The sequence below is a fragment of the Rhinichthys klamathensis genome, unplaced genomic scaffold (assembly GCF_029890125.1).
Source record: "Rhinichthys klamathensis goyatoka isolate OS25496 unplaced genomic scaffold, OSU_Roscu_1.1 h1tg000254l_1, whole genome shotgun sequence".
Classification (NCBI taxonomy): Eukaryota; Metazoa; Chordata; class Actinopteri; order Cypriniformes; family Leuciscidae; genus Rhinichthys; species Rhinichthys klamathensis.
This window is the reverse complement of record NW_026606776.1, coordinates 3,427,758-3,453,723: the sequence shown is the minus strand read 5'-3', so window position 1 is coordinate 3,453,723 and position 25,966 is coordinate 3,427,758. Positions and strand designations below refer to the sequence as shown.

The following is a 25,966-nucleotide window of genomic DNA, read 5'->3' as shown; positions in this document are numbered from 1 at the left end:
TGGTCGATTCTGATTCTTGATTCTTCTCGTCTTCTCAGTCTAGTCTCAATATTCCTACTTCCCTTCGGATTCTTTAGCATATAGTCTAGGTTAATCCTCCACTTCCGATCGCGGAATATGAATGCTTTGTGCTTTTTGCAACAGGGGCTATAAAACCTTTATATTTATTTTATTTTATTTCGTTGTAACCATAATAAAAAAATTCGTATAAGGCTCTGAAAGTCTGAATATTTTATATTTATGTATGTGCTAATGTATTTTAATAGTGAAGGTGCAAGTGTCTGCAAGCGGTCATTAATGTGCCATTAGAACTGGGCGCGAGCCATAAATCATGTGCGCGGGCCGGTAGCGCGCGCGCGCTCTTTCCACTTTTGTGTGAGCTGCATCTCAATTGTTCTTTCGTCATATAATACTGTTATACCAATGTTGATTATAATCCTTACTTAGATCTCCATGTGAACAAGACTATAAGCATATATCCTTTAAATATTAATAGACCTGTGAAAACTTGTAAAATGAAGGTCTAATAAAACAGACGCATTAAACCTTTCTTCGTTGTTTTAAAATGTAAATATTCCATGATAGGCCTAATACTTATAACAAATAATATATAAATAATATGTTATTAATAGATGAACAATAAACATGTATATTGAATTATAATATTTTTACATTATTGTAGGCTATTGTATTCATTAACATGAAAGGACACATTTGTACACTCGCATTTTATTAGAGCTCTTTATAGATTTAATACATTTACAGATATTTTCAAGTCACTTTTCAGCTCATGCATACATTTTATAGTGCTGTAGAATTCTCCAGGCTTGAGCAGATGTCGGAGCATCTCACCCTGTTCTCCAAAAGAAAGGGTAGAGAATAGAAACAACATTCAATACAGTAAACACTTGGTAATGTTATAATTATTTATTAATTATTATTTTATAATCACAACAGTGGTATTTTAACAGCATTGAAAAAACAAAGAATTAAAGAACAGTTTGTTTTGCAATTGCAATTTATTCAAATAAACGAAACATCATTTTAACAGTGGTTTGGTCGTTTATGAGGGCTATTCAATAACTACAGTGGTTTTATCTTGAAAGCAGACGTTTTTGCATCGTCCATATACTCCCCTAAAACCGAATCTGTGAATGTGCAGTGGAAACACACATTCGGTTCTACAGGGTATATATAGACGACGGAACAAAGCTTTGCGCAGAAATGGAATATCTGGAAATTGGGAGCACATCGTTTTCCACAGTCCAGAAAACTAAATGAAAAGGCGTTGCCTAATTCGCTCCCGAAAATTGAAAAAGCGACACCCTTCATTTCAAGCAAAAGCCTTTTAATTAAAATACAATTTAAAGGTTAAAAGACAATTTTATCAATTGTTCGGCCACGTTAAAATATAGGCTAGGCTAAATAAAATATCACTTAAAAAGAAAATTGTGCTATTTTTAGGTAGGCTATTTAGAATTAGAATATTTTTAATTTCATGCCAATTTCAGACATTTTATATTTTTGTATTTTCAAATCGAAATAAAATTGGTGTATTGTTTATGTAATCAAATAATTTTAACTGCAATTTGAGAAATCTGCTAGTAAGCCAACCGCCCCCCCCCCCCCCCTCTTTCTCTCTCTCTCTCTCTCTCTCTTCTCGCCGCAATGCAGTAAGGTAGTAAATTAAGACGACCCTCTCGCTTTCACATTTAAATGATTCGTTAACAAAGAAAACAGAACAATATAGCCTAATTCAGGCTTACTCGTAGAAAACAAATGCACAACAAATTTTTACTTGTCTGACTTCATCTCAAACTTGTCATAATGTCTTAATATTTTATATTTAAAATTTCTCTCACTCGACAGACCAGACAAGGCTATACGAATTTTCCCGTTAGCTTCACAGTTTGGCTATATACGCATTGATAAAGCGACTGATTATTCAGAAGAGTCATGACAAATTATTTTAAAAGGCAAAAATATATAAGCTTACTGTAAGTTTGATTTTGCAGCTGCACTTACCATTTGATGTAAAAACGACCTATTTAAAATATTCCCTGTATAATAAATGGGCTAAGGAAAATAGACGAAAAGCTGTTTTAAATAAGAGCAACAACAAAAAAGCAAGTAAAATATTCTGCACAAATGAAACACAATGAGAAATGCTGAGAGACGTCCTCGTCCGGAGCTTTTCTGTTCGACAAAGCGCGTGGGAAGGGAAGAGAGGGGCCAATATCACCGCGAGCCCGTGGCGCGTCTCATCTGTGAGACCCAATGACGGACGCGCGAGGCTCGTAAAAACCGTTTTACAACCTGAGCTGTAAATCAACTTTTGAGCTGGGAAGAGCTTAGAAACCGCAGATTTTCTACTCCACAGTGGCGTTGCCAGCGTTGCCATTTACATTCCAAAAAAACGAACAAATGAAGGAAAAATAAACGCCCGAAATAGCTCAAAATATAGGGAGAAGTCCGGTAAAATGCGCAGCATTACACTACACACTATCAAAAATACAGGTTCTTTATTGGCAATGGCATCGATGGTTCCACGAAGAACCCTTAACATCCATGGAAATTTATATTGGACAAAAGGTTCTTTATAAAGGAATTTTTTTCTTAAGATGATTAAAATTTTCTTCGCACTTAGAAAATGGTTCTTTTAAGAACTGTTCATTGAAAGGTTTGGGGAACAAAAATAGATCTTCAATGGCATTACTGTGAAAACCTCCCTTTGGAGCCTTTGGGCTATATTTCTGCACATTATGGGGTAGTTCTTTGCGTGTTAATTCGGGCATAGGCCTATACTTTTATGACGAAAAAATGTAAAAGACCAAGTCCTACTTTATCAAAAACATATGTTTAGCCAAAATGGGTCTGTACAGATATTTTCAAGTCATTTTCAGCTCATCATTAAACGGAACGTAGGCTATATGTCGCCTGTTTAGCTACGGTGCTGTCGAATGTTTTTTTTTTTTCAGGCTTGAGGAGAGGTCGGGGCATCTCACCCTGTTATCTTGTAAATATTTTTTAAAACAATTGCAACTTTAATTAAAATCACGGCCAATTTCAGTTAGGCCTAGACCTATAGCATGACTTTAGAAAAAAAAATGGCAATACGATAAAGGTGTTAAAATGTGTGTGCGTGTCGTGGTGGGAGTTGAGAGAGAATTAATATTTGTGCATGTATTAGAATAATTTGTAACATTATAGCCTATAAAATTTAACTTTAATATTGAAATTCATTGTTACCTTGATGTGTGCGCGCGTGTACGTGTTAGAGAGACAGTGTAGGCCTGTCGCTCGGTAGAACAGTTTTATGCAGCATTCATAACGTAGGCTAGCTACTGTATACAACTTAAAATATATTTTAAATTGTAATGTTACGTGTGATTACATTTCACCCCCCACTTCCATCAGTAATAAAATCAGCATGAGTGTCTGGTGGTTGTGTAGGCTATTTATGGCTATTGCAGTCAGCCTAAATGTGATACATTTGAATTGAGATTCTTTTCGATATGCCGAATAGAAGAATATAAATTAACCATCAAAATATATCCTAAACGTCAGTTTCTGAAGTGGCCCATTTTAGCTCAAATATGGCCTATTTTGCTGGGTTTAAAAATAATTGGCGAGCTAAAATATTCCTGGTCTTTTTGGTTTTTTTATTGTTGTTGTTGTTGTTTTAGCAGCATTTCTTCTACCATAAAAGATATAGCTAATTTATATGCCTCACCTTAACATATTCAACAGTTTCCTCTGAATATAGCCTATAAACAAGTGAAAGGTTGTTTACAATTAGCTCACAAATGTCTTATAGATGCTCATCCTTCTAAAATATGCGTATAAACCTTTTTTTACAGTCTATGGTAAACGTACCATATTCTGTTCTCAATACAATTTAGCAACTAAAACACCCTCGATTCCTATTTTTATATTTACAAACTGTATATTTCCAAGTACCACCGTTCCTTAATTTCATAACCTTCCTTCTTTCCATTGTTATTTTTAAAAATAATTATCAATTAATAATAATTAAGATAATAACAATAATTATTTTTATACTGTAATTCGTGATTATTTTCTTCTAACTAAATTCGACGTAGGATTGAACCATGCAGTCACTGCATTTTTAATGCAGAATTCATTTTAATAATCATGGTTAGATGCGAAATTTTGGTGCAAGGCTTTTAAATGTACGCGACTTTTATTTTGAAGGATCAAATTAACTTCCGAAAACCTCTAAAAACGTCACCGTCACGCGCACACGCACAGGCTCAGCCTCCGTCCCATCTCTGTAGAAAGGCGAGTGAAGTTAACGAGTGAACTCTTGCAAATGTTTGTCTTATAATATGCTCCACCGAATATTAATATAATGAAAATATGTTTAAATCACACTGCTTACGGTTTTCCACTGAGCTAATTAGATTCAGAACAGTTTTAGGCTGGTGAAAAGGCAGGGCAGGTGGGTGTTTACTGCCTGTCAGTCCCTGTTGTTGTAGTAATAACCGTTGCAATAATAAGACAAGAGTTGCAATGTTTTCTTATTTGTCAGGTGAATATACTGGTATTCGTTTAGGGTCGTTTGCCTTTCCAACCCATGTTGTTGATTAGATGACTGATCCCAATTCCAAGACAGGATTGTTTCCTAAGCACCTGCTTCCAGATTGATGCATTAGAGGCAGTGAATGTGTTGTTAGCGTTATTAGAAGGGTTTTTGAATGTGTTGTAAGCGTTATTAGATGTTTTTTGTTTGCTTTAAGGTCTGGATTTGCAGGTCTGACAATGGGAGCCGTAATTTCACGGTGGAAGGTGTGTATTTCACTCTTTTTGCCATTTTCCCCTAATCAAACCCTTTCAATAAACAATGTAAGTTAATCGTTATGTTTTTACAGACTAAAACTTCCACTGTGGATATTCTAGAGACACTGGATAAGGTATGTTCCGCACTGTTGTCCTGCCCTTTCAAACCCAGAGACTTCTTTCAGCCATTGTGACCTTATCACACATCACAGAGCTGGATGTCATCGTCTGAACCCTTTTACTGGCTGCATTTCCTTGCTTTACTCATTCCTGGCTCTCCTCCCGAAGCCTCCATCTGTCTGGAGACTGTATTGACAGGACCATCTGTTCGCTGGATTGCTGCGGTTGACCTTAACTGCCCTGTAGTGGTCACTGCTTTGGTTTAGAGTGAGCTATAGGAATACACTTTGCAATACCAGAGGGCTTTTATGTTTAATTTGACCCCAAACTTTCAACTGTAACTAACAGAGCTTATGTCCGACATTCAGTAGTCACACAGGTTCTGCTTTAGCAGGGTCAATGTTTCACAGATTTATGTTGTGTTTAGGATTCTTAATGGCATGATGTAACATGGCACACTGCGACAAATCGGTTACTCGTGCCAACATATCAGGAAACATTTAACTTACTTCACTTTAATAAAATTGGATAAATCCTCAAGCCTGATATATGAAATATTATATATTTTTAAATCGAACAGTTTATTGAAAATTTAGATAAAATATCAAATTAAATGTAAACAAAAAGTTTGCGTTTTGTATCATATTTGGTACAAAAGGCATTTATGGCCCATATAGTACTCAAGAAGGAAAAAACACATTTCATTCAGAGGCCCAAACTGAGCAACAATATGCAATTTGGTGCAGTTGCTGATATTTATATGGCCTCAAAGTAAATCAATGTGACTACTTGCATGAAACGCATATATTGTCTCTCTATGTCTCCTAATAAAAAAAATGCTTACTTTTATGATCAAAGCTCTGTAGTTAAAAACATATAATGCATGTACATGACCTGTATGTGGACATTTTTACAATTATACTAAAAGGCCTTTTGCTCTCTAAACAAGTATGAGCTATCAATTAGACAACAGAAGGCATGTAGAAGATTGTGTAAAACAGGTTCTTCAACAAAGTTTTGATGATGATGATAATAAGAAATGCATATCAAAAATGATACTGTAGGCTTTATATGGTTAAATGAGATCATATGAAGCATTCTACGTTACCTTACAAAGCATTTTTACAACATATAACATAATGGCATTGCTAATTAACTTACAATATTGCGTTATGACTTGAATCCATAGGACATAACTGACCTTGAGGAGTTCCGTACAAAGAACCAGCGCTTGCTGAAATTGTGGGTGGGCCGGCTTCTCTTCTACTCATCTGCTTTGTACCTGATCACATGTCTGTGTGTGTATTACCTGTACTTCCCTGAGCAGTGGAGCGCTCGCATCATCACTGCCCTGCCTCTGCTAGCATTTCCAGCACTGTGAGTCCTAAGTATTATTGCTGGACACTGGACAGACAATGATATATCGTATTAAGCATGCTTATTGTATTACTAGTATTTTTAGTACAGCTGATGTAATTATGCATGCATTACTACTTATTACACGTATTATATGTATTGCATTTTATTATACCTTTTTTTAAAAGGTTGTTTATGTAAGGGAGGTTATTGTATTGTCAACTATTTAGGTAGTTTTGTTCTCTTGCATAATTTGACCTTTTCTGTTTCTTCATAGAGTGTTACTACTACGAAAACTGCTCATCTTCCTTTTCTCCAAACGCACTGAGAGAAACAGTAAGCTTATTATATGTTCTTTTCTTCATCTTTTCTTCATTGTCTTCACCAACAATTTTGATGTAATTTTATCAATTCACTGACTGGTCTTTTGTTTGTTTTTTCTGTTTCAGATGAAAAACTAGATGATTTAAAAACAAAGAAACGAAAAATAGTAAGTGAGAACAGAAGCTTTCTAAGGAGCTAAGCTTGTTTGTGGATTCTTATATTTCAGAATGATGAATAAAATTGTCTGTATGTTCCATAAAACAAATTAATTCTGCTTTTTGTCAGCTTGAGGAGGTGATGGAAACGGAGACCTACAAAAATGCCAAGCTCATATTGGAGAGATTCGACCCAGAATCTAAGAAGAAAGCAGTAAGTCCAGTCATGTGTACTATTAAAGGGATAGGTCACCCAAAAAATGAATCATTTTACTCGCCCTCATGTCATCCCTGATGTATATAACTTTCATTCTTCAGGTAAACACAAACAAAGCTTTTTATGAAAATAATCAGTCTCTGTGAGTCCATATAATGCAAGTGAATGGGTGCCGCTTGGCTGAAGCTTGAAAAACCACAAACAACGATCGTGACGGTAATCTATACAACCCCAGAAACAATGTCTTCTGAAGTGAAACGATAGGTGTGTGTAAGAAAAATATGCGTCACAACATCCCTTGTGAATGCTTGTAAGATAGTAGACCAGTAGATTTATGATTTAAAGTATTTTTCTTACACACTTACCGCCATGATCGCTGTGTATGGCTTTTCAAGCATCGACCGAGCTGCACTCTTTCAATGGTATTTATGGACTCAGAGATGAATTATTAATTACAGAGATTAATTATTTTCCTAAAAATCTTCGGGATGGCATGAAATGATGAGAGAATTACATTTTTTTCAGTGAACTATCCCTTCAAATCTTGAATAGGGTTTCAAACAGATGGAATAGGGATTTATGCTGGAAGCTAGCATATTTAAGATGAGTTGTGGTAGATGAATGCTTGGTTTGTGTTTACAGGAAGCAGAAGCCACTCCGGTCAGACCCCACATGACCCCTAGACCAGGACAAGGTTTGTATTTCCTTTTGTTTTTTGACTGAGTTATTGTGTTTTCTGTATGCACAATGCACTTTATACTCTCATTATATACAGACCTACGGCAGCGGCATGTTGCCATGGCAACTCCTGGACCTGGTCCCATGACCCCAGGAGCCACACCACATCGTACTGCCCCAGGAGGACCTCCAGAGAAAGGGCTCGCTGGGTCTCCGGCAGAAACACCACAACAAATGATGAGAAGGAACATGAATCCTTATTCACCAGGACCTGGATCAGGTTTAGTAAACTCATACGTGTGTTGCTTACATGTCCTCACATGGATGAGTAAATGAATGTTGTAAAACAGATGTGAAATTCTAATAAAATAGCAGATAATATATCCTGTGACCATAAATCAATTGAATTTTATAATAAATGGCTCATGTCATATATTCTTTTATTCTTGAATTAATGTACCTGTTTTATGAACATTGGTGTCTTTTATCATAGAGTATACGTTATAAATGGCTGATATTAAAACACAGTACAGTTTTAACCAAATAAGTTAAAACAGAACAAAATCAATCATTTTAAATACTACAAATAAAATAATTGAATCACAACATAGAGTACATACCTTTACATAATGGTACAAAGGAAAAATGGATATTTGTTTTGAGATATGCTATTAAATTATTATTTTTCTAGATTAATTTTAAGTTAGTAAATGTAAAAAGTCAGGGAAATGAGCATGCATAATTTAATTTTCAGTATTGACATATATTACCAAATAAATTTTACAAACTGTAATATAGGCCGATAATCTATATATTGTACATCCATAGTTTTAGCTAGAGACTGAACATTATAGACTTTTCACTGCTTTGCCATATTTGATGTCATTTGCATTATTTTGAAGTTTGTCATTTGCATTATTTTGAAGTTCTGGCGTATAATTTTCCCGATTTGTGCACTGATGAAATGTTGATTGTTCTTGATCATTTCAGGTATGCATCCCCCTGGGCCACCTCTCGCTCGACCCATTCTTCCACGAGAGCGTAGCTCTGTGGACAGAGTCATTGAGTATTTGGTGGGAGATGGACCTCAGAACAGGTATTGGGCCGGAATAATATACAACCGGCTTGACTTTCAGGCTTCTCCAAGAAACACACTGAACACTCTACAGTCCAGAATTATGTCAGTACATGTGAGAATGATTTGTCTCTTGCCTTCCCCCCATTTATTCTTATACATTCAGATATGCATTGATTTGCCAGCAGTGTTTTTCCCACAATGGTATGGCTTTGAAGGAGGAATTTGAGTATGTAGGTAAGAGACTGTCAGAGCACACTATGGAACTATGCAGATTTTTGCCTCAGGATGCTCATGTGTGATGTTTAATGTTACAGCATTCCGTTGTGCTTATTGCTACTTCATGAACCCGGCAAGAAAGACACGCCCCCAGGCACCCAGACTCCCAGAGTTCAGTTTTGAGCGCAGACTTCGCTCTGAATCTCCTGAAACACAATCTTCTGCCGCCACCGAGACACCAGAGGACAGTGACGTCCCTGAAGGTATTTCATGCAGTGGCATCATTATGATGACCTCATAAAGTCATTGTCATCTTGTCATGTCATTTTTCAATCAGTCTTAAAACTGCAACTGGAAGGCCTCCAAGAGGAGAGCAAACAACTTTGGAAGTCCATGCATGTAGTTTTGAAATCATTTACATTTATCATTTGTATGTTAGTGTATGTATGAATCTATGTTGTATTTTATTTATGTGTTTTTAGACCATATTGTCTCGGCCCGCTCCTCTCGGGTTTCACACTCTGGCACCCCCTGGAGTAAAGTTCATAGTTTCAAGAGAATTCACTCAGGTCCCAGAACCTACGCACAGACTCACTTTACTTACACACACTACCATTCAAAAGTTTGGGGTCGGTGTGATTTTTCTATTGTTTTTGAAAGTGTCTTATGCTCACTATGGCTGCATTTATTTGATTAAAAATACAGTAAAACAGTAATATTTAGAAATATTATTACAATTTAAAATGGCTGTTTTCTTTTAAATATATTTTAAAATGTAATTTAAACCATTGTTTTTTATGGTTTTTTTATGAATAAAAAAAAAAACTAAAAATAAAGTTTATTTGATATAGATTTGTTTTGTAACATTATAAATATCTTTACTGTCACTTTTGATCAATTTAATGTGTCCTTGCTGAATAAAAATATCAATTGAATTAAAAAATAAAAATCTTACTTGCCCTAATCTTTTGACCAGTAGTTTATGCACTGCATGATGCTTTGGTGCTAAAGTATTCTCTGCTCTTTTCAGTTACTATGGGTAACATATCATGATTGCAATCATTTCCTATTCCCTCTCATACACAATCACACAACACAATAATGACTGTCACCATTACAAGACGAGAAGGTGTGTTTGTAAATGGCTGTAAATCGTATAAATGAAAAATGTCTTCTAATATGTTTTTTTTTTATATATCTGTCTTAATGAAAACATTCTGCATTTAACATTCAGCTATTTTTTCCTCTATATTCATATAGATGTTTTTGTATATATATATATATATATATATATACAAATAGCAATCAAAAAGATGTTTTTTGTTTGTTTTGTTTTTTGTGGAGCAACAGTTATCTGCAATGTTAATATTAAATTTAGCAAGATGGGAAGATGCTTAGAGACTGAATGTCTAAAATGCTGAATACTTTTCTTTAAAAAAAATAGTTTTTTGTATGATTAATAATTAGCTTATTTACAGTTTAGATAATGCATATTGTGCTTCTTTTAAACATGTATTATCATACTGAATGAACAATGCTACAAATTATAATCTTATTTTTTGATGCATTAACAGGCCTAATACGCATACTTTCTTACACACCCACAACAGTGCCATGGCTCTTACTCGTCCCCAGTGCCAATTATTTTATTTCATCATTTAATTTTTACAGATGACGTGGAAAGAACTACATCTGCTGACCCTCAGGACCCCACCGCTGAAGATCCCCCTGTCGCACATGAAACCGAGGCAGAGGTGTCTCAGCCTCGACGTAGCCCGTCCCCCTCAAAGGAAGTCCCACCGGAGGAAGCTGGAGCTCAGGGGGAACAGCAGAAAGAGGATGAATCAAACTAAACTGTTCGAATGCAGTTTAAACATGTTTATGATCAACACTGTTCACAAGAGCTTTTGGTTTTTGGCATGTTTTGTTTTAACTTCTCTCTACAGCATGTTCCTTTAGTACATCTTAGTAATTCTTAAGGCTGTTAAAGAGTTTTACTGCTGATTTATTTATATGCACCACATCATTCACATATAATGGGCTAATCACATTACAATTTGTAATACTAATGGTGTGGTGCGGCCCATAGTGGTGATGTCTCCCGGTGCAATTCCTGTGCATGGTTTGTTTATGAGGTTGACATAACAAAACAAACTGCAGTTGCTAAAGTGTTGAAGCCTAGAATAATTTTACAGTGTTAACATTTAATATTGCATAGTAAATAAGGACAAAAGTGGGTAGCAAGAAATGTTTAGCTATCATAGCAATGAGTTTAGCTATCATTGTGTTTACAGAATTATTTGAAACCTGCAAAGTGAGAGCTGAACAAAAATACACTCTATCAAAAGCGTTGTTCTTCTAGAGAAGTGATGCTTTTTTCTTTTCTTTTTTTTTGTTTGTTTGATGTTAAATGCACTATTTTGATTTTTAAATATTTATTTCTTTTATTTTGAGTTGTTTTAATTGCTTGTGTTTTTCTGGCCAATGGTTTGTTTACCTATTTGTGAATAATTCAACTGTTTTGTGCCTTTCTGGTTAAGAATATGTGACTTACTGCACAGTTTACAAGATAGCAAAATCTGTAATTGGTGTCCATACATAGGATGTTATCTGCATTGATGTTTACGCTTTACAAGTCAAATGATGCCAGAAGTGACACTAAAATGTATTCATGAATAAAAAATCGGATGAGAATGATAGTTTGGTAGTTATCAACTATTGTCCCTCTAAATTCTGCATTAGTTATTTCGTTGTCATGTTCATGATGAATTGATTCTTATCTCAACAGCAACACATAATATGTATGTGCTTTAAAACTGGAATTATTAGTTTGTACTTGTTTGTCAATACTTGCACATGTCTGCTGCTTTTACAGTCTGTACATGCCAATAAATGTTTCTTATCTAAAGCATGATTCTTTAAACATTATCATGAAATTGAGGTTTTTCTCTAGACAGCAAATTGGAGTCTACCAAATTAATGTTTTAGAAACTAAAAAGCACAATATGGAAAGGCTAAGTTAGACATGAATGTTTCTGAGACCTGTGCCTCAGCAAATATTTCATGCATAATTAACTATAGATCAATAATTTTAGAGTAGATTCAGTTTTTTATACAACAGTTCCTTTTTTATGTGCCCTTAGCAACGGAATATGACAACCCCCCAAAACAAGCTGTATTTTGTCATAAAATATATGTAGAAAACTAGAAATTTTCTCATGATCCTAGTCATCTTTTGTATAATTTTCTTGTGTATCCTAAGTAGCCTATTAGCAAGTATGAGAATAATGACCAGTACTGAGTGTTATTAGCCTAATTGTTTATATTTTATTTACAAACGTTGTCTGTGTGCTATATCAATTTACTTTCACCTTATTTTAATACACTCCTCTAGCTCACTCATTTCTCTTATACATATTGTTACTGTCTGTTAGAAGAGTAAAAGGGCAGTAAATAAGAGTTTAATGTTTTCTTTGGCCTCAGTGCAGTTTTAAATAAAGCACCATTGAATGACCTTCAAACGCGTCATTCATGCATCCGGGCGCTTCATTAAATAGAGGGTCGGGCATGCGCAGTAGCTCCTCAGCGGTTCGACCTCTGCAGCCGGGTAAGTGAAGGAGAGCTAAATGGGAACCGGCGAAGCTAAATTGTCACAATCGTATACCATCATTGCGCTTTAGATGTATTTTTTCAAATCATTTGATCTATTTCACGGTCTACTGAATATACTACCCTTGCAAAAGCAGCTATTTTGTGCCTGGTAGCTTTTTAAAAGCGCTGATATTGCATTGACCTTAAACTGTCGTCTTTTCCCATAGAGACAGACGCGGGTTTATTCTTCACCACAGTCAGCGAGCTCAATCAAACATGTACGCCTGTGCAAAGTTCGTGTCCACACCCGCACTGGTGAGTATTTATGATGATTTTTTGAAGCTGCAATACAATGGATATGGTCAGAGAATTATGCCAGAGGCCTGGTGCACTTAACTCTGTCCATTTGACATGCGTTATTTGCATCTAAATAAAAAAAATTGCTTCTGCAAAATTCGTGTTTCTGTATGTCATTGTGGCTAATATGTCAATGGGCAGATGATAGCTGTTGTGTTGCTAATGCTATCATCTGAACTGCGATTCCTGCGAAGTCAAGGTCATTATAACAATCTGACAGTATGCCTGTCCATGTTTCATGGACAACTGAAATGTGAAACAACTCGTTTAAATGTATTGCATTAGAGGTAAAGGGTAAAAATAGTAGTGTTGGTTGATTTTAATCAAGGCTGCATTGGTTATGTCCTGGTTTGTTGCTTCCCTTTTGCACTGGACTTGCCGCATCTTTTTTTCCTTTAAATATAAATGTAGTGTTTTGTTCAATTGACATTTGCCAGTCACAATCACAATCTCTCATGTATAATTTGTAATTGTTGCACATATTAAATGTACTTTCCTCGACATGGTCCCTCCCACTCCATTCAAGTGCTGAAGCAACAGTCCTGTGTGTCAATCTGAAGTACAGCACTCCTAATGAATGTAATCTTATGTCTTGCGTGCTAATGCCTTTCCTGATCCGTGTCTCAGGTCCGCTCTGGCTCAAGGGCGCTGTACAGACCCCTCTCTGCCTCTGTGCTCTCCAGGCCAGATGTCAGCTCTGCAGAGGTGAGCGCTTTATGTATTTGCAGATGTTTAACATCAGTGGCACTTCCTGTTCTAAATCGCCATTAAGTGTTCTTTTGAACACAAGAATGAAATATGCATTTTCTTTAAAGCTGTTTTGAAACTTAGTATTGAAAGAAATGCTATTCTTGTTTTCCCTGTAAAGTATTTTCCCTATGCTAGGATTTCATATGGCACCTTAAGATACATTCCTTCCTTATGTGAACTTGCTTGCATTATAAAACTGTTGCATAATGTCATTTTTAATTTATCTGCAAAGAGATTTATTTTTCTGTCGAGGGATGGTTGTTGCAGTTCATTCATTTTGATTATTGTGCCTTATTTTAAAGGCCAGCCCAGCCTTCCTGCCACAGACCGCCGTTTCCCAGGTTGCAGTGCGGGGTTTTCAGACAAGCGCCATAAGCCGTGACATCGACACAGCCGCCAAGTTCATTGGTGCTGGTGCCGCCACTGTGGGAGTGGCAGGTTCAGGAGCTGGAATCGGAACAGTGTTCGGCAGTCTCATTATTGGATATGCCAGGTAGACTAGACCAACACAAACCACTGAAATTACCCCTTAATGCTTACCCTCTTTTTGCCATCAGCTGCCATATCAGAAACCAAATGACTGCTTCTGGATATGGCAGTACTGATGGTGGTCCAATGTAAACCAAATTTGGTATTTTTTCCAAAATATTTATTTCATAGTTACATTTTCAGTTATATTTTAAACTTTAATTAAGAACTGAGCTTGGCTATTGCAGCAATGTAAGTGTAGAATTGTGTAAAATATTGAGTTTGAGCAAACTCATCTGTCATGCACGGCCGCATTAACAATAGGGCTAGGCGGGGCTAAAGCCCCGGGGCCCGAGCAAGGAGGGGGCCCGTGATTGGCTGTGGAGTAGATACTAGCCATCTGATTGCCAAAGCCTTACCACGCAACGCCCCCCACAAATTAGCCCTGTTATTTAGTGGTGCTTTGCCGTATATTCCATGCATTATCATGGAATCATTATCATTAATATTATAGTGACCGTTCGCAAAGACCCGCCTTTTTTAGTTACTGTGTGACACGCCAGGCGGCTCTCACGAGTCACGCATATCATGTTCTCACTCACGCAGTGAAAAATACATCGCGTGGCAAAGACTAACGTTACACCGAGTGACTACGAGAGAGAAAGATCAGAGCAGCTTACTGTTGATATGAAACAAAGTCTCAACTTTCAAATATTGTCATTTAAACATTACCGTTTTCAAGTTCAAGTCCACCGACGTTAATCTACTGACAGCTTTGTTGTCGGACAAAATTGCGTATTCGGCGTTATGATTGGCCAGTTCGCAGGGTCGGCGCCAGGACATACGGAACGAGGGGGCTTCGATGTGTCACTGGGGGGGCCTACCTCTCCCACCCTCAAAAATAATAATAATAATAACAATACACACACGTTTAATTAAAAAACAACAACCCCATCATGCCACCATACCCGACGCGACGATACAGAGCCACTCAACATAATATTATTTCGGCATAATAGCCTAGGCCTATCTGTTATTTCGACATCGTATCTCGTTATTTCGACAGAACAACTGCTGGCTGGGACATTCTAATCTGCATTAAACCAAGCGTTCTTATAATGGTTTTCCTGGGAGGAAAATGCTTTATGTAATTAAACGCGTTGCGTCAATATTCTTGGTTTATGATCTGATTTTTTTGCACATAGTACAGCACTTTATTATGATTTTAGTATCATAATGATTAATAAATGCATGCACAATATCCGTGAACTTGATAAATGTTGCAGATATGTGTTACTATACACACAAAAATGCCTTTCAACTTACGAGTGCAAAATTCAGAATTAAATTAATGTGCAGGAATTCGTACAAATAGGCCTACTATACGTGTTGTAGCCATTAAATAAGCGCATTTAGTTTTATATTTGTTACAATATTATTTATATATATTTTATTATATTTTATTGTATGGAATATTTTCCCATTTTTGTTGATTATGAAAAGTTAACAGCATGAGTAAGATAGGATGTATATATCGGGAGACATTGAGTGGGTCAGAAATGATTTTGACCCACTCAATGTAAGAGGCAATGTACGTTTTGTTTTGTAGAGAGCCTTTCTTTAAAGTGAATTTCGTTTTGTATAAATTGTATCTTAATTTTAATACATTTTTCATCAACCAATTGCCTGGATAGCAAATATAGCATACAATATAATCATGACATGGAGGCGCCTGCGCGATCACTTGCATTGCACGTGAACTGGAGCGCATCTCATCATAAATTAACCAAAACTCAGCATATGCCTCACAGATGAGAAATATATAAAGCTTGAAGTGTCTTTAAACGAAACAATTCAAAACGAAAAGAAATAGCCTAGGTTACTCCCTGGTTATGTAATCCAATATGTGAATAGGCGCGTTCACGGAGATGGTGATCGTCAACCTCATCTTGCAGCTGACACAGAAAAAAAATATTTTATTAATAAAAATCACCTGTCACCGGATTTGCAAGCATCTTGCTTTATGCACGCACACATATTATGTCGAAATAAGGAGATATTATGTTGAAATAACATTATTAATAATAAATCTTTAAGCATATTTGATTGAATGCTGAATGTTGTGCTTGTTCAATTTAGTAAAATGAAAACTTTAATTGTGAAAATTAAAATAATTGAATATTAAATATTGAGTGGCCAAGTTTTGCTCATTTATTAATAGTATAAATATATAATATATAATTGCGCAGCTCCCCTTGTCAATGATCTAGCACCCCCTCAGCAACTGCGTTAAAAATTCTCTGGCGCCACCCCTGACTGGCTATATAATCAATCATATTAGTAACAAAGACAAAAAAGCAAAAACACATCCCTTTAGAAAAGCTGCAGTCGACGAGTGGAAGTGTTAAACTTTCTCAGAACGAGGTCTTTTCATTCGTTGCGTATTTTCTTCAGCTGCTAGTGACGTAATTTAGTTAATCGCCTGTCGCAAATGCAAAGTTGCAAAGCTGATTTAATCAAGGTAAAACTAAATTAATTTACAAAATAGTTTTTTCTATATAGGCCTCTCTATATAAATGTGTAGTTAAGTTAATTATAGCCTATGTCATAAGAGGGCACAGTGGTAGTGTGCCTGTTGCTGAGTCTCAGCGGCTGAAATCGCTTTCCGAGGCAGGGTGATGTACTGACCAGAGGTGAGGGGGCACAGTGACCGAGGTGGCCGGGCCAGGCCCCCTGGGGCCCCCTCGTGGCGCCGACCCTGCCAGTTCGCCTGTCAATCAAACCCCCGTGGGCAGCAAGGAATGGTGAATTGAAACGTCACGTTTTAATTTGATATAACAAATACATTTATTATATATTTAACTTGTGAACGATCTACCTGCTGCTGCACGTAGGCCTATAGATGGCTGCCTGCGCCTTATTAGAATATACGCATCAACCAATCAATCGCATCCACTCTTCACTTCATTCTATTCTTAAAACACATGCGTCATCATCGACCCCAAAAATTTTCGGTAAGTTTGATTATTAACTTGATGGATGTATGATGCTTTTTGTGTTTGATCAAACTTTATTTTCGCCTAAAGGGCTGGCGATAATATATCCGGTAGAAATATGTACATTTTCCTGCGCCATCATGATACAAGTTTATAATTTAAACGCGTTTTTAAACATTGTGGTTTGGATACAAATTATTTTAAACTGCTCAGGCACAGTAAGCAGCGGGAGAGAATTCATTTTGGTTTTGAGACCATGGTGAACTTGAGACGGTTTTGCACAGCGCACTTGAGTTCCGACCCTGAGGTCTTAAAGTGACAGTAGCTGCTAATAAAGCTGCTGTCGCCATTTGTGCAATAATGTTAATCAAACATTAGAAATAAAGTTATTTACTGCCCTTGACTGAATCACTTTTGTAAAATTAATAAGAATGAATGTTGAATTTATAGTGAAAACTATGTATTATTTATTTGATTACTTTATACAATATAATATTATTCAGTGCTTTAAGTTTTTCAAGTAGGTCGATTTCTTATGTGCCTTTGTTCTATTGTTATTTGTGACTCTTGTCATCAGTAAGCTTGAGATTCTTTTCTTAAGCTACTATTATTTTTTGTGATATTGAAATTGGTCACAAGAATTATGAAATTTGAGTGGCATAAAATTTTGATATGATAAAAAATCGTATTAAAAGTAATGTAACTTAACTGTGAAGTATATCATAGATGAATAAAATGACTCGTATAATGATAGAACATTTAGCTCATGTAGTTGGTGACCTAAAGTGGTGGTGGGGGGGGGGGGGGGGGGGGGGGGGGGGGGCCTGCAGAGCTCATAGCCCCGGGGCCCAGTGAGCTCTTAATGCGGCCCTGCTGTCATGCATCACACTGTTGGGAGCCGATGTCTTTTGTCCATGACCTAAAGGCAACTTCATTACAGAGATCTGGTGATAAGTGACCCATGACCTCTCCTTCTCTCCTACAGGAACCCATCTCTGAAGCAGCAGTTGTTCTCATATGCTATCTTGGGATTTGCCCTGTCTGAGGCTATGGGTCTCTTCTGTTTGATGGTGGCTTTCCTCATTCTGTTTGCCATGTAAATACTGCTCCGTCCACCTCTTCCCACAGCTGTGACGACGTGTTTTACACTGGCTACCAAAAGAGTTCTGTGTTGGTGTCATAAAATTGTACATTTTCCAAGTTTTGTTGAAGGCTGAAAAGATAAAACATGTATTGTAAAAATGTATCCAAATACAGAATAAATACATGTATTTCACTATTTAAAATATTGGAATGCACTTTTTTTGTGTTGGAATCTGGTATCAAAGAAGACGCATGTCCTTTGCAGATTTCAAGCTATTTGGGGAGTGTTTTAAAAGGGGTTACTTTGAATTATTTCAATAATTCATGTCAACCATTTATAGTGCCATAATTTGTTACAGAATGGCTCAGAGCTTACACATTACTTGGTTTACCAGAAATCTAAATGATAATCCTTCAACTTTATTTAGTTTATTTTTGTTTCATTTAGGTTATAAAATGTACTTGTATGATGTATCAATATTGAACATTATTGTGCAATGATTAGGTTTCTGAATATATAGAATCAATGCACAGAAATCTACAAAAGCATCAGTAAATTTTGCTTCACATATTCTACAATAATTTATCACTTAATTTGTTGCTACTGGAAGGGGGCGACGGGACGTATTTTAGGTTTTTTAATTATTATAACGGTGACAACAATCGGTTTAGATGAACTGAAATGGTTACATTTTAAGACATTTGATAGTTATTTGAAACCGTAAACGCTAGCGCTTTAAGTTTAAACCAAGCACGCACGTGCAGCAATGTTTGTCTCGCGCTGACTCTGACAGCTGCCAGCGCGCGCCACATGCGTGTTTAACAATAGTGCAACTCACACACGCAGTGCTGAGCTACAGTCAGGACGCACAGACAACTAGCTGTGCTCTTATAGATTATTTCCTTCAGACGACTAACTTACACGGACTTTCTCATAATAAGGAGATGAATAACTTTATACTGATTTTGCCATTTTTGCCTCTTCTATTTGGTGAGTAACCTTTTTTTTTTTTTTTAGATTCTTGTATGGGGAATCTGCCCTTTTAAAAAGACGACAAAGTATTTAAAATGTCCATAAGTTATAATACATTGATAAAGGCTTTCGTTTAGCTCTATATATGCTATTATGGAGAAGAATAGTGTAGGCCTACTTAGAAATAACCTATGGCGACTACGAAAGGGGATATAATCGTTTAGCTATTTCACCCAAGCTTTTGTTGGAAACCGATACAGGTTCATTTCCATAGCGATATGTTAAAATGATTTAGTTTTTAAACACTTCTAACAGTTTTCTATGCTTCTTTGTATGGTATGCATACAATGCGTCCCGTTTGATTGACAGGTGCAAGTGCGCGGCCTGCCGGCGTCATTCAGGTGGTTTGTGGGTGATATGAGATCAGTGTGTCAGAGGGCAATTTTGTGCTATTTGCTAACAAATATTAGCATCTCGTCTCTCTCTCTTTACATTTTCTGTTTCTTTTATGCTTAATCTCTTAGCTGAGGCTGAAGTCAAGGCTCTGCTCATCAGGGCGAAGTGATACTGGCCTAAACTTAAACCGGAAAAGCTCCTTGTTTGATGTTTGTATCTGAAATACTGTAAATGTACATGTGGACCCAAACGCTCACTCGTTTACCTGACTGTACACTTCTAATATGCATATTTGTAAAACAATGCAAATCAATCAAATATTGCAAAAGAAATGGTCACATTTTCTAATTAAATTATATGGAAATGTTGGAAATTTTTTACTTAATTATTTCTCCCAAAAATGGCTCAGAGATGTATAAGAAACAAAACATCATAAATTCAACAAACCAGTGATACCCAGTTATCTGAATAAATTGCTTATTTGCCTGCAGAATTTCTGAATTACTTCCGTTAGTTCTGGTTATAAAAGAATAGTCACCACATTACTCAGACATCAGTGTGTCCCTGTGTGTGTGTGGGGGTGGCCTGGTAAACCCTTGGGGACTAGATGTCCCCACAAAGATGGCAATATTTGAAAGCCTTGTCCGGACCTTGTGTGGAAATTTTTTGGTCCCCATGAGGAAAACAGCTTATAAATCATACTTTTTTCTTCTTTTTTTTTGAAAATGTAAAAATGCAGAAAGTTTTCTGTGATAGGTAGGGTAAGGATTAGGGGACAGAATATACAGTTTGTACAGTATAAAAATCATTATGTCTATTGAGTCCCCAAAAACATGAAAACACAACGTGTGTGTGTGTGTACGTCATATGCAGTTGCTTGAGTCCTTCAACTTTAATCCTGTGTGCTGTTTAGGGTGTGTGTGTGTGTGTGTGTGTGTGTGTGTGTGTGTGTGTGTTTGTTTGTGAGTAAGAAGAGTAGGGTGATAACTTATTCTCACAGAACTTCGAAGTAGTGTGTGTGCTTGTGTTGCAGAACCAGCACTGTGCTCGGAAGATGAGACAAGATTAGTAAAGACTCTGTTTACCGGATATAACAAGGTTGTTCGTCCTGTCAGCCATTTTAAGGATCCAGTAGTGGTTACTGTTGGACTACAACTCATTCAGCTTATCAGCGTGGTAAATTATATTTCTGTTCATTTTTATTTCTTGTATTATGATTAAAGTTTTATTATTATGATTAAAAGTTTACGTTGCAAAACCCTATACTTTTTCTTTTTTTCTCACCCTCCATATTTTACAGGATGAAGTTAATCAGATTGTCTCCAGTAATGTACGGCTAAAGCAGGTGTGGGTTTGAGCTGCTGTTTCCTGTGTGCTGCTATCAAAGTAGATATCAAAATGTTTACTTCTGTACATTCTGTACTATGTGTCAAATACTTGGTTCACTTGAAACCAGTCAAGAAATGCCCAGGTCACATTTCAACTTCAAATTAGAAGAAACAAATTAGAAATCATATTTTGCATGAAGAAAACCCCGTTATTTTTATGTTAAAACCACTAAATCTCTTTAAGATTGATCTCTTTACGTGGCTGGTATTGTCTTTCTTTTTAATGATGATTCTAATTACATTTTGCAACGATTTATTTTGATTTAATTAAACTAAGTTAATTTTGAAAGGATAAAAGGCAGTACAACATGCTGCCTGCCATAAAATTACCCTAAGATCAAAATACACAATTCTTTTTTTAATGGAATATTGCAGTGTTTATTATAAATGATTTATCTATGCACACCATTATTTCTTTTAGAAAAATCATGTGCCCTCATGTCAGAATAGGGAAGAATATGATTGCAACTTCTGTTTCATGCTGACTTTTAAAATTACATAACCCATGTGGATAGCCAGGAGTCAATACACGGGTATCAATCTTGTTCTCCTTTTCTCATGTTCAGCAATGGAAGGATGTGAATCTGCAGTGGAATCCTGATGACTACGGTGGCATCAGGAAGATCAGAATTCCCTCCACTGACATCTGGAAACCCGATTTAGTGCTTTATAACAAGTATGAGTCACTTTGTCCAGTTGGCTTTCACCCATTGCATGTATTTATGTTAGTGTGAGTCTATCAGGTAAAATAAATTAATTGAAATGTGCATATACCTGGTCTGATATATTTCTTTATTTGTGTATGTGCAGTGCTGATGGAGACTTTGCCATTGTCCATGAGACAAAGGTCATGTTGGAGCACACGGGTATGATAACATGGACTCCACCAGCAATCTTTAAGAGCTACTGTGAGATCGTGGTCCTTCACTTTCCCTTCGACCTGCAGAACTGCAGCATGAAACTTGGAACGTGGACCTATGATGGCAACCTTGTCATCATCAACCCAGTAACTATAACACACACATGATCACCAATCATGACCATCAGGATGTAGTATCCATCTTGTTTTTAATGCAAGCGCAGGTACGGCCATATGTAACTTAAATGTGTAAGGCCTCTGGTGACATTCACTTCCAGTTGTTTTACTGGTACAAAATCAGTCTGTTATGCTGCTTGCAAACTGGTATTTGTTATAATATTATTTTAATTGATTATCATAATCATAAACACACTGGCTTGTACTGCAAATTGTTTTACTGTGCACTTTGTTATTCTTCTAGTTAGTGGCTAATGAATAGGAAGTCTCGCACATTCACAGAAAATAGCTTGCTTCCGCACTGCAAAATAAGCTGGATAAATGACTGTACATTGCTTATTGTATGAACCAGGATATTAATGCATCTTTTTGTGTATGTGTAAGGACAGCGACAGACCAGACCTCAGTAATTTCATGGAGAGCGGGGAGTGGGTGATGAAGGATTACAGGAACTGGAAACACTGGGTGTATTATTCTTGCTGTCCAGATACACCCTACCTCGACATCACTTATCACTTCCTCCTGCTCCGCCTCCCGCTCTACTTCATCGTGAACGTCATCATCCCCTGCATGCTGTTCTCCTTCCTCACTGGGCTTGTGTTCTACCTGCCCACAGACTCTGGTAACCCACTGTGTGTTTTTGTGAGTGTACATGTGTGCTGGGGTGTGCAGTATGACCAAAATCTTATATCATGGTTTATTTTTAATTCATTATATCATATTAACTTGAATTATTTTTGCTGGAAATATATTTAAATATATAAATAACCATGGGGTAATGCCTATTTTTTTAATAATCCAATGAATTAAGGAGGCCATATTATGCCCTTTTACAAAGGCTTGATTTTAGGGTCTGCTAGAATAGGTTTTCATGGTTAATTGTTCAAAAGACATTATTTTTCACATATTTTACATTAATGCAGCACCTCTTTTCCAAGTCTGTCAGTAACACTCTGTTTAGTTCCTGTCTCTATGAAGCCCCTCCTTCTGAAAAGTGCAATGTGCTCTGATTGGTCACCTGGACAAGTGTGTTGTGATTGGTCAACCACTTTGAGCGTGTTTCGGAAATGTCATGCCCCTTACCATTAATCGCTTTTTTCCACACTACGCAACTCAACTCAACCAGGCCTCGCCCCTTTTTTTGAGTATGCCTTGGCCGGGAATTATTTAAAAATTGTGACGTGTACGTTCCCTGACGAAAACGCAAAATTACAATCAAGGCGTTTCAGGGAGTTCAAAAACAGTGCACACTGATATAGAGAATAACTCCCGCTGGAGTGGAATTTGTGTCGTAACTTTGCAGACCTTTTTCATGCTCAAACAGCAACATTACACACTAAAGAAAGTTGAAAATTTAAAAAACATGACTGGTCCTTGTTAAGTATATTACAAATGACAGGTACTTAGAGCTTGATGGACATTTTGAACTTCACTAGTTTCTGTCTTGTCTTGTGTTGCGTGCAGGTGAGAAGATGACCCTCAGCATCTCTGTCCTGCTTTCTCTGACTGTGTTCTTGCTGGTGATTGTTGAGTTGATCCCCTCCACGTCCAGCGCCGTCCCACTCATCGGCAAATACATGCTCTTCACCATGATCTTTGTCATTGCTTCTATCATCATCACTGTGATTGTCATCAACACACACCACCGCTCCCCCAGCACACACACCATGCCTGCCTGGGTCCGCAAGGTACGTATGTCAAAATAACGCCAATATCATACACTACAGTTGTGTTGGGTGGGGTAAATTAAGAGCGATCTGCTGTGACGTCACAATCATGGTGCATTGTGGTCTATAGATCTGCCTGAAGTGTACATGTTGAGTAGACTCGCTCCCTCTTTCAAAATCGAGGTTTCAAGAGTCTGGCCAAATAAACTTCCCTCGTCCACTTGACGAAGTTGAACGTGCTTCAAAATGGTGCTGGGGATTCCCTCTAGGGGAAGTGCTTAGGGAAGTTTGCGAGTGTATGTCTAAAGGTGGAGTTAAACGCAGACTAGTACGCCTAGTGAGACCTTGATTAGCTGGTTGAGGTGTTTAATTGTGGTTGGAGCTAAACTTTCCAGGACTGAGGACACCCCTGATCTAGTATACAGTAACTTTATAAGCTAAAACATTATATCATTAAGTTCACATGTAGTATAGTTCACAGTATAGTTGGAAAAGAAAGAAAAACTTTGATGCAAACTAATTGTGTACTCAAAATGTACTACTGTTACACTTAAAGTACACTTAACTGTTTAATGTCTTAATCTAAAATATGGGCCAATTAAGTCCCAAAATGTATTGAAATAGTACATTTACAAGTATACTTCTAGTACATTGATTTTATTATACCTATTACATAAGTATACTTGGAAAATATACTTGAACTTACTTTTTTACTATTTACTTAGTATAACTTAATGAACAAAGGTACTTTTTTGGAAGTTACATTCAAAATCCAGTTGGTTTAAATTTGTCGACTCTCCACCAGAGGCATGAGTTGAGAGTCATTATTTTTGCAGTCTCATTTGGTGCTGCTGCTGAAGTACAATTTTTACTTGTTTCTAAACTTTACATATATTTGTGGGAATTTTTGCCTACTTTGAGCTATTGATAAACCTGTTTATATTTTGATCAGGGATGCTTCTGTTTTACAGATCTTCATAGACACCATTCCAAACCTGATGTTTTTCTCCACCATGAAGCGACCATCCCAGGAACGACAGGAAAAGCATATCTTTCCTGCCGATTTTGACATCTCTGACATCTCAGGGAAACCCATGCCAGCCTCTGTCACTTACCACTCTCCCATAACCAAAAATCCTGATGTACGTAGTGCCATCGAGGGTGTTAAATACATCGCAGACACCATGAAAAGCGACGAGGAGTCCAACAACGTGAGAATTTATCTCCATTTTATGCTTTACTTATCCATAATGCTTTCTTTCTCCTTCATTTTACCTCCTAGCTTTCACAACTTTTGTTCTTCCAGGCACTTTTGCAATTCTTTGAACAGAAGTTGTAAAGTACTTTACCTTCCTCTTCATCTGACTACTTTGTCTTTCATTCTGTCTGTTCATTTAGGCCGCAGAGGAATGGAAGTTTGTCGCTATGGTCCTGGATCACATTCTTCTCTGTGTGTTCATGGCGGTGTGTATTATTGGCACTTTAGGGGTGTTTGCCGGACGCCTGATTGAGCTCAGCATGCTGTGAGAGTCCAAAGGCCCAACTGAAGCCAGGGACTGGAGTGACTCGACTCTCTGCTGAGCTGTAGCAAAGAGGCTGCTTGGAACAGTGTGCTTAGACAACAACTGGAAAATAAAACACACACACCACTTGTTTCTCTTTATTTAAAGTATATCTGTTATAACAGTTGCTCCTTCCCTCAGAATGTCAGTACACTGTGTTCATATTTATCTTGACAAAATTAAGCACAGAAGCAGAGAAACATGAGAACGCGTGGCATTTATTTTACGAAGGAGTGTATTATATTTTATTTTGTTTATTTTGTATGTTAGATTTGTTTCAAATGTTTTTATTTTTCTTGGTTTGTGTTTTCCGTGGTAACCAATGTACTTGAATGGCTTGATATTTAAAGAGGGTCACGGATGAATAAACTGTTTTTGAGTGTATATAACTGCACATTAAAAAAAATCTAAACCTAAGTAGCAAACAAATGGTTGATGATATTGCTGTTTTTATTTGGTCTGATTATTATACGTTTCTTTTTAGTTTGAAAATGTTTTTGATTATGCATACAGGCCTGATTGAAAAATTTAACATTTGTCTTTGAATGCATCATAAACTTCTCTAAAACAGAGTTTTTGGGGGGGTTTCTCTCACAGTGACCAGAAATCAAATTTTTCAAATTAAAAAACTTTATTGTCTATCTCCACAGGGTAGAAAATTGTCTATAGACAAAGCAAAGGACAAAAATATTGCATAAATCCCCCACAAAAAAAACCCTATACAATTGATCTTAAAGTCCTATTTAAAATAAGTA

General features: G+C 36.8%; 3 protein-coding genes across 5 annotated transcripts; all 3 read left to right on the top strand.

Annotated features, from left to right (window-relative positions):
* The first annotated feature begins 4,253 nt into the window (after positions 1-4,253).
* Positions 4,254-11,337, top strand: lnpk (lunapark, ER junction formation factor). 3 transcript variants are annotated; one of them, XM_056267117.1, is made up of 14 exons: positions 4,254-4,302; positions 4,761-4,809; positions 4,893-4,934; positions 6,110-6,297; positions 6,554-6,612; positions 6,726-6,766; positions 6,886-6,973; positions 7,622-7,666; positions 7,748-7,930; positions 8,641-8,746; positions 8,892-8,962; positions 9,043-9,207; positions 9,427-9,513; positions 10,616-11,337. In XM_056267117.1, exons 2-14 carry the CDS (start codon positions 4,783-4,785, stop codon positions 10,795-10,797), a joined length of 1,284 nt encoding a protein of 427 aa, XP_056123092.1. In that variant the 5' UTR covers positions 4,254-4,302; positions 4,761-4,782; the 3' UTR covers positions 10,798-11,337. The 3 variants fall into 3 exon arrangements, with proteins under 3 accessions (XP_056123092.1, XP_056123091.1, XP_056123093.1); XM_056267116.1 differs by having other exon boundaries at positions 4,255-4,302; positions 6,886-6,969; positions 7,615-7,666; XM_056267118.1 differs by lacking the exon at positions 9,427-9,513 and having other exon boundaries at positions 4,257-4,302; positions 6,886-6,969; positions 7,615-7,666.
* Positions 11,338-12,526: 1,189 nt separating this feature from the next.
* On the top strand, positions 12,527-18,392 carry atp5mc3b (ATP synthase membrane subunit c locus 3b). Its single transcript, XM_056267121.1, has 5 exons — positions 12,527-12,551; positions 12,763-12,850; positions 13,520-13,597; positions 13,945-14,135; positions 18,092-18,392. The coding sequence occupies exons 2-5, from the start codon at positions 12,812-12,814 to the stop codon at positions 18,204-18,206; spliced, it is 423 nt and encodes a 140-aa protein (XP_056123096.1). The 5' UTR covers positions 12,527-12,551; positions 12,763-12,811; the 3' UTR covers positions 18,207-18,392.
* Positions 18,393-19,050: 658 nt separating this feature from the next.
* chrna1 (cholinergic receptor, nicotinic, alpha 1 (muscle)) lies at positions 19,051-25,628 on the top strand. Its single transcript, XM_056267115.1, has 9 exons — positions 19,051-19,180; positions 20,592-20,734; positions 20,859-20,903; positions 21,513-21,622; positions 21,757-21,952; positions 22,367-22,604; positions 23,447-23,670; positions 24,621-24,860; positions 25,048-25,628. Exons 1-9 carry the CDS (start codon positions 19,135-19,137, stop codon positions 25,174-25,176), a joined length of 1,371 nt encoding a protein of 456 aa, XP_056123090.1. The 5' UTR covers positions 19,051-19,134; the 3' UTR covers positions 25,177-25,628.
* The last annotated feature ends 338 nt before the right edge of the window (positions 25,629-25,966 follow it).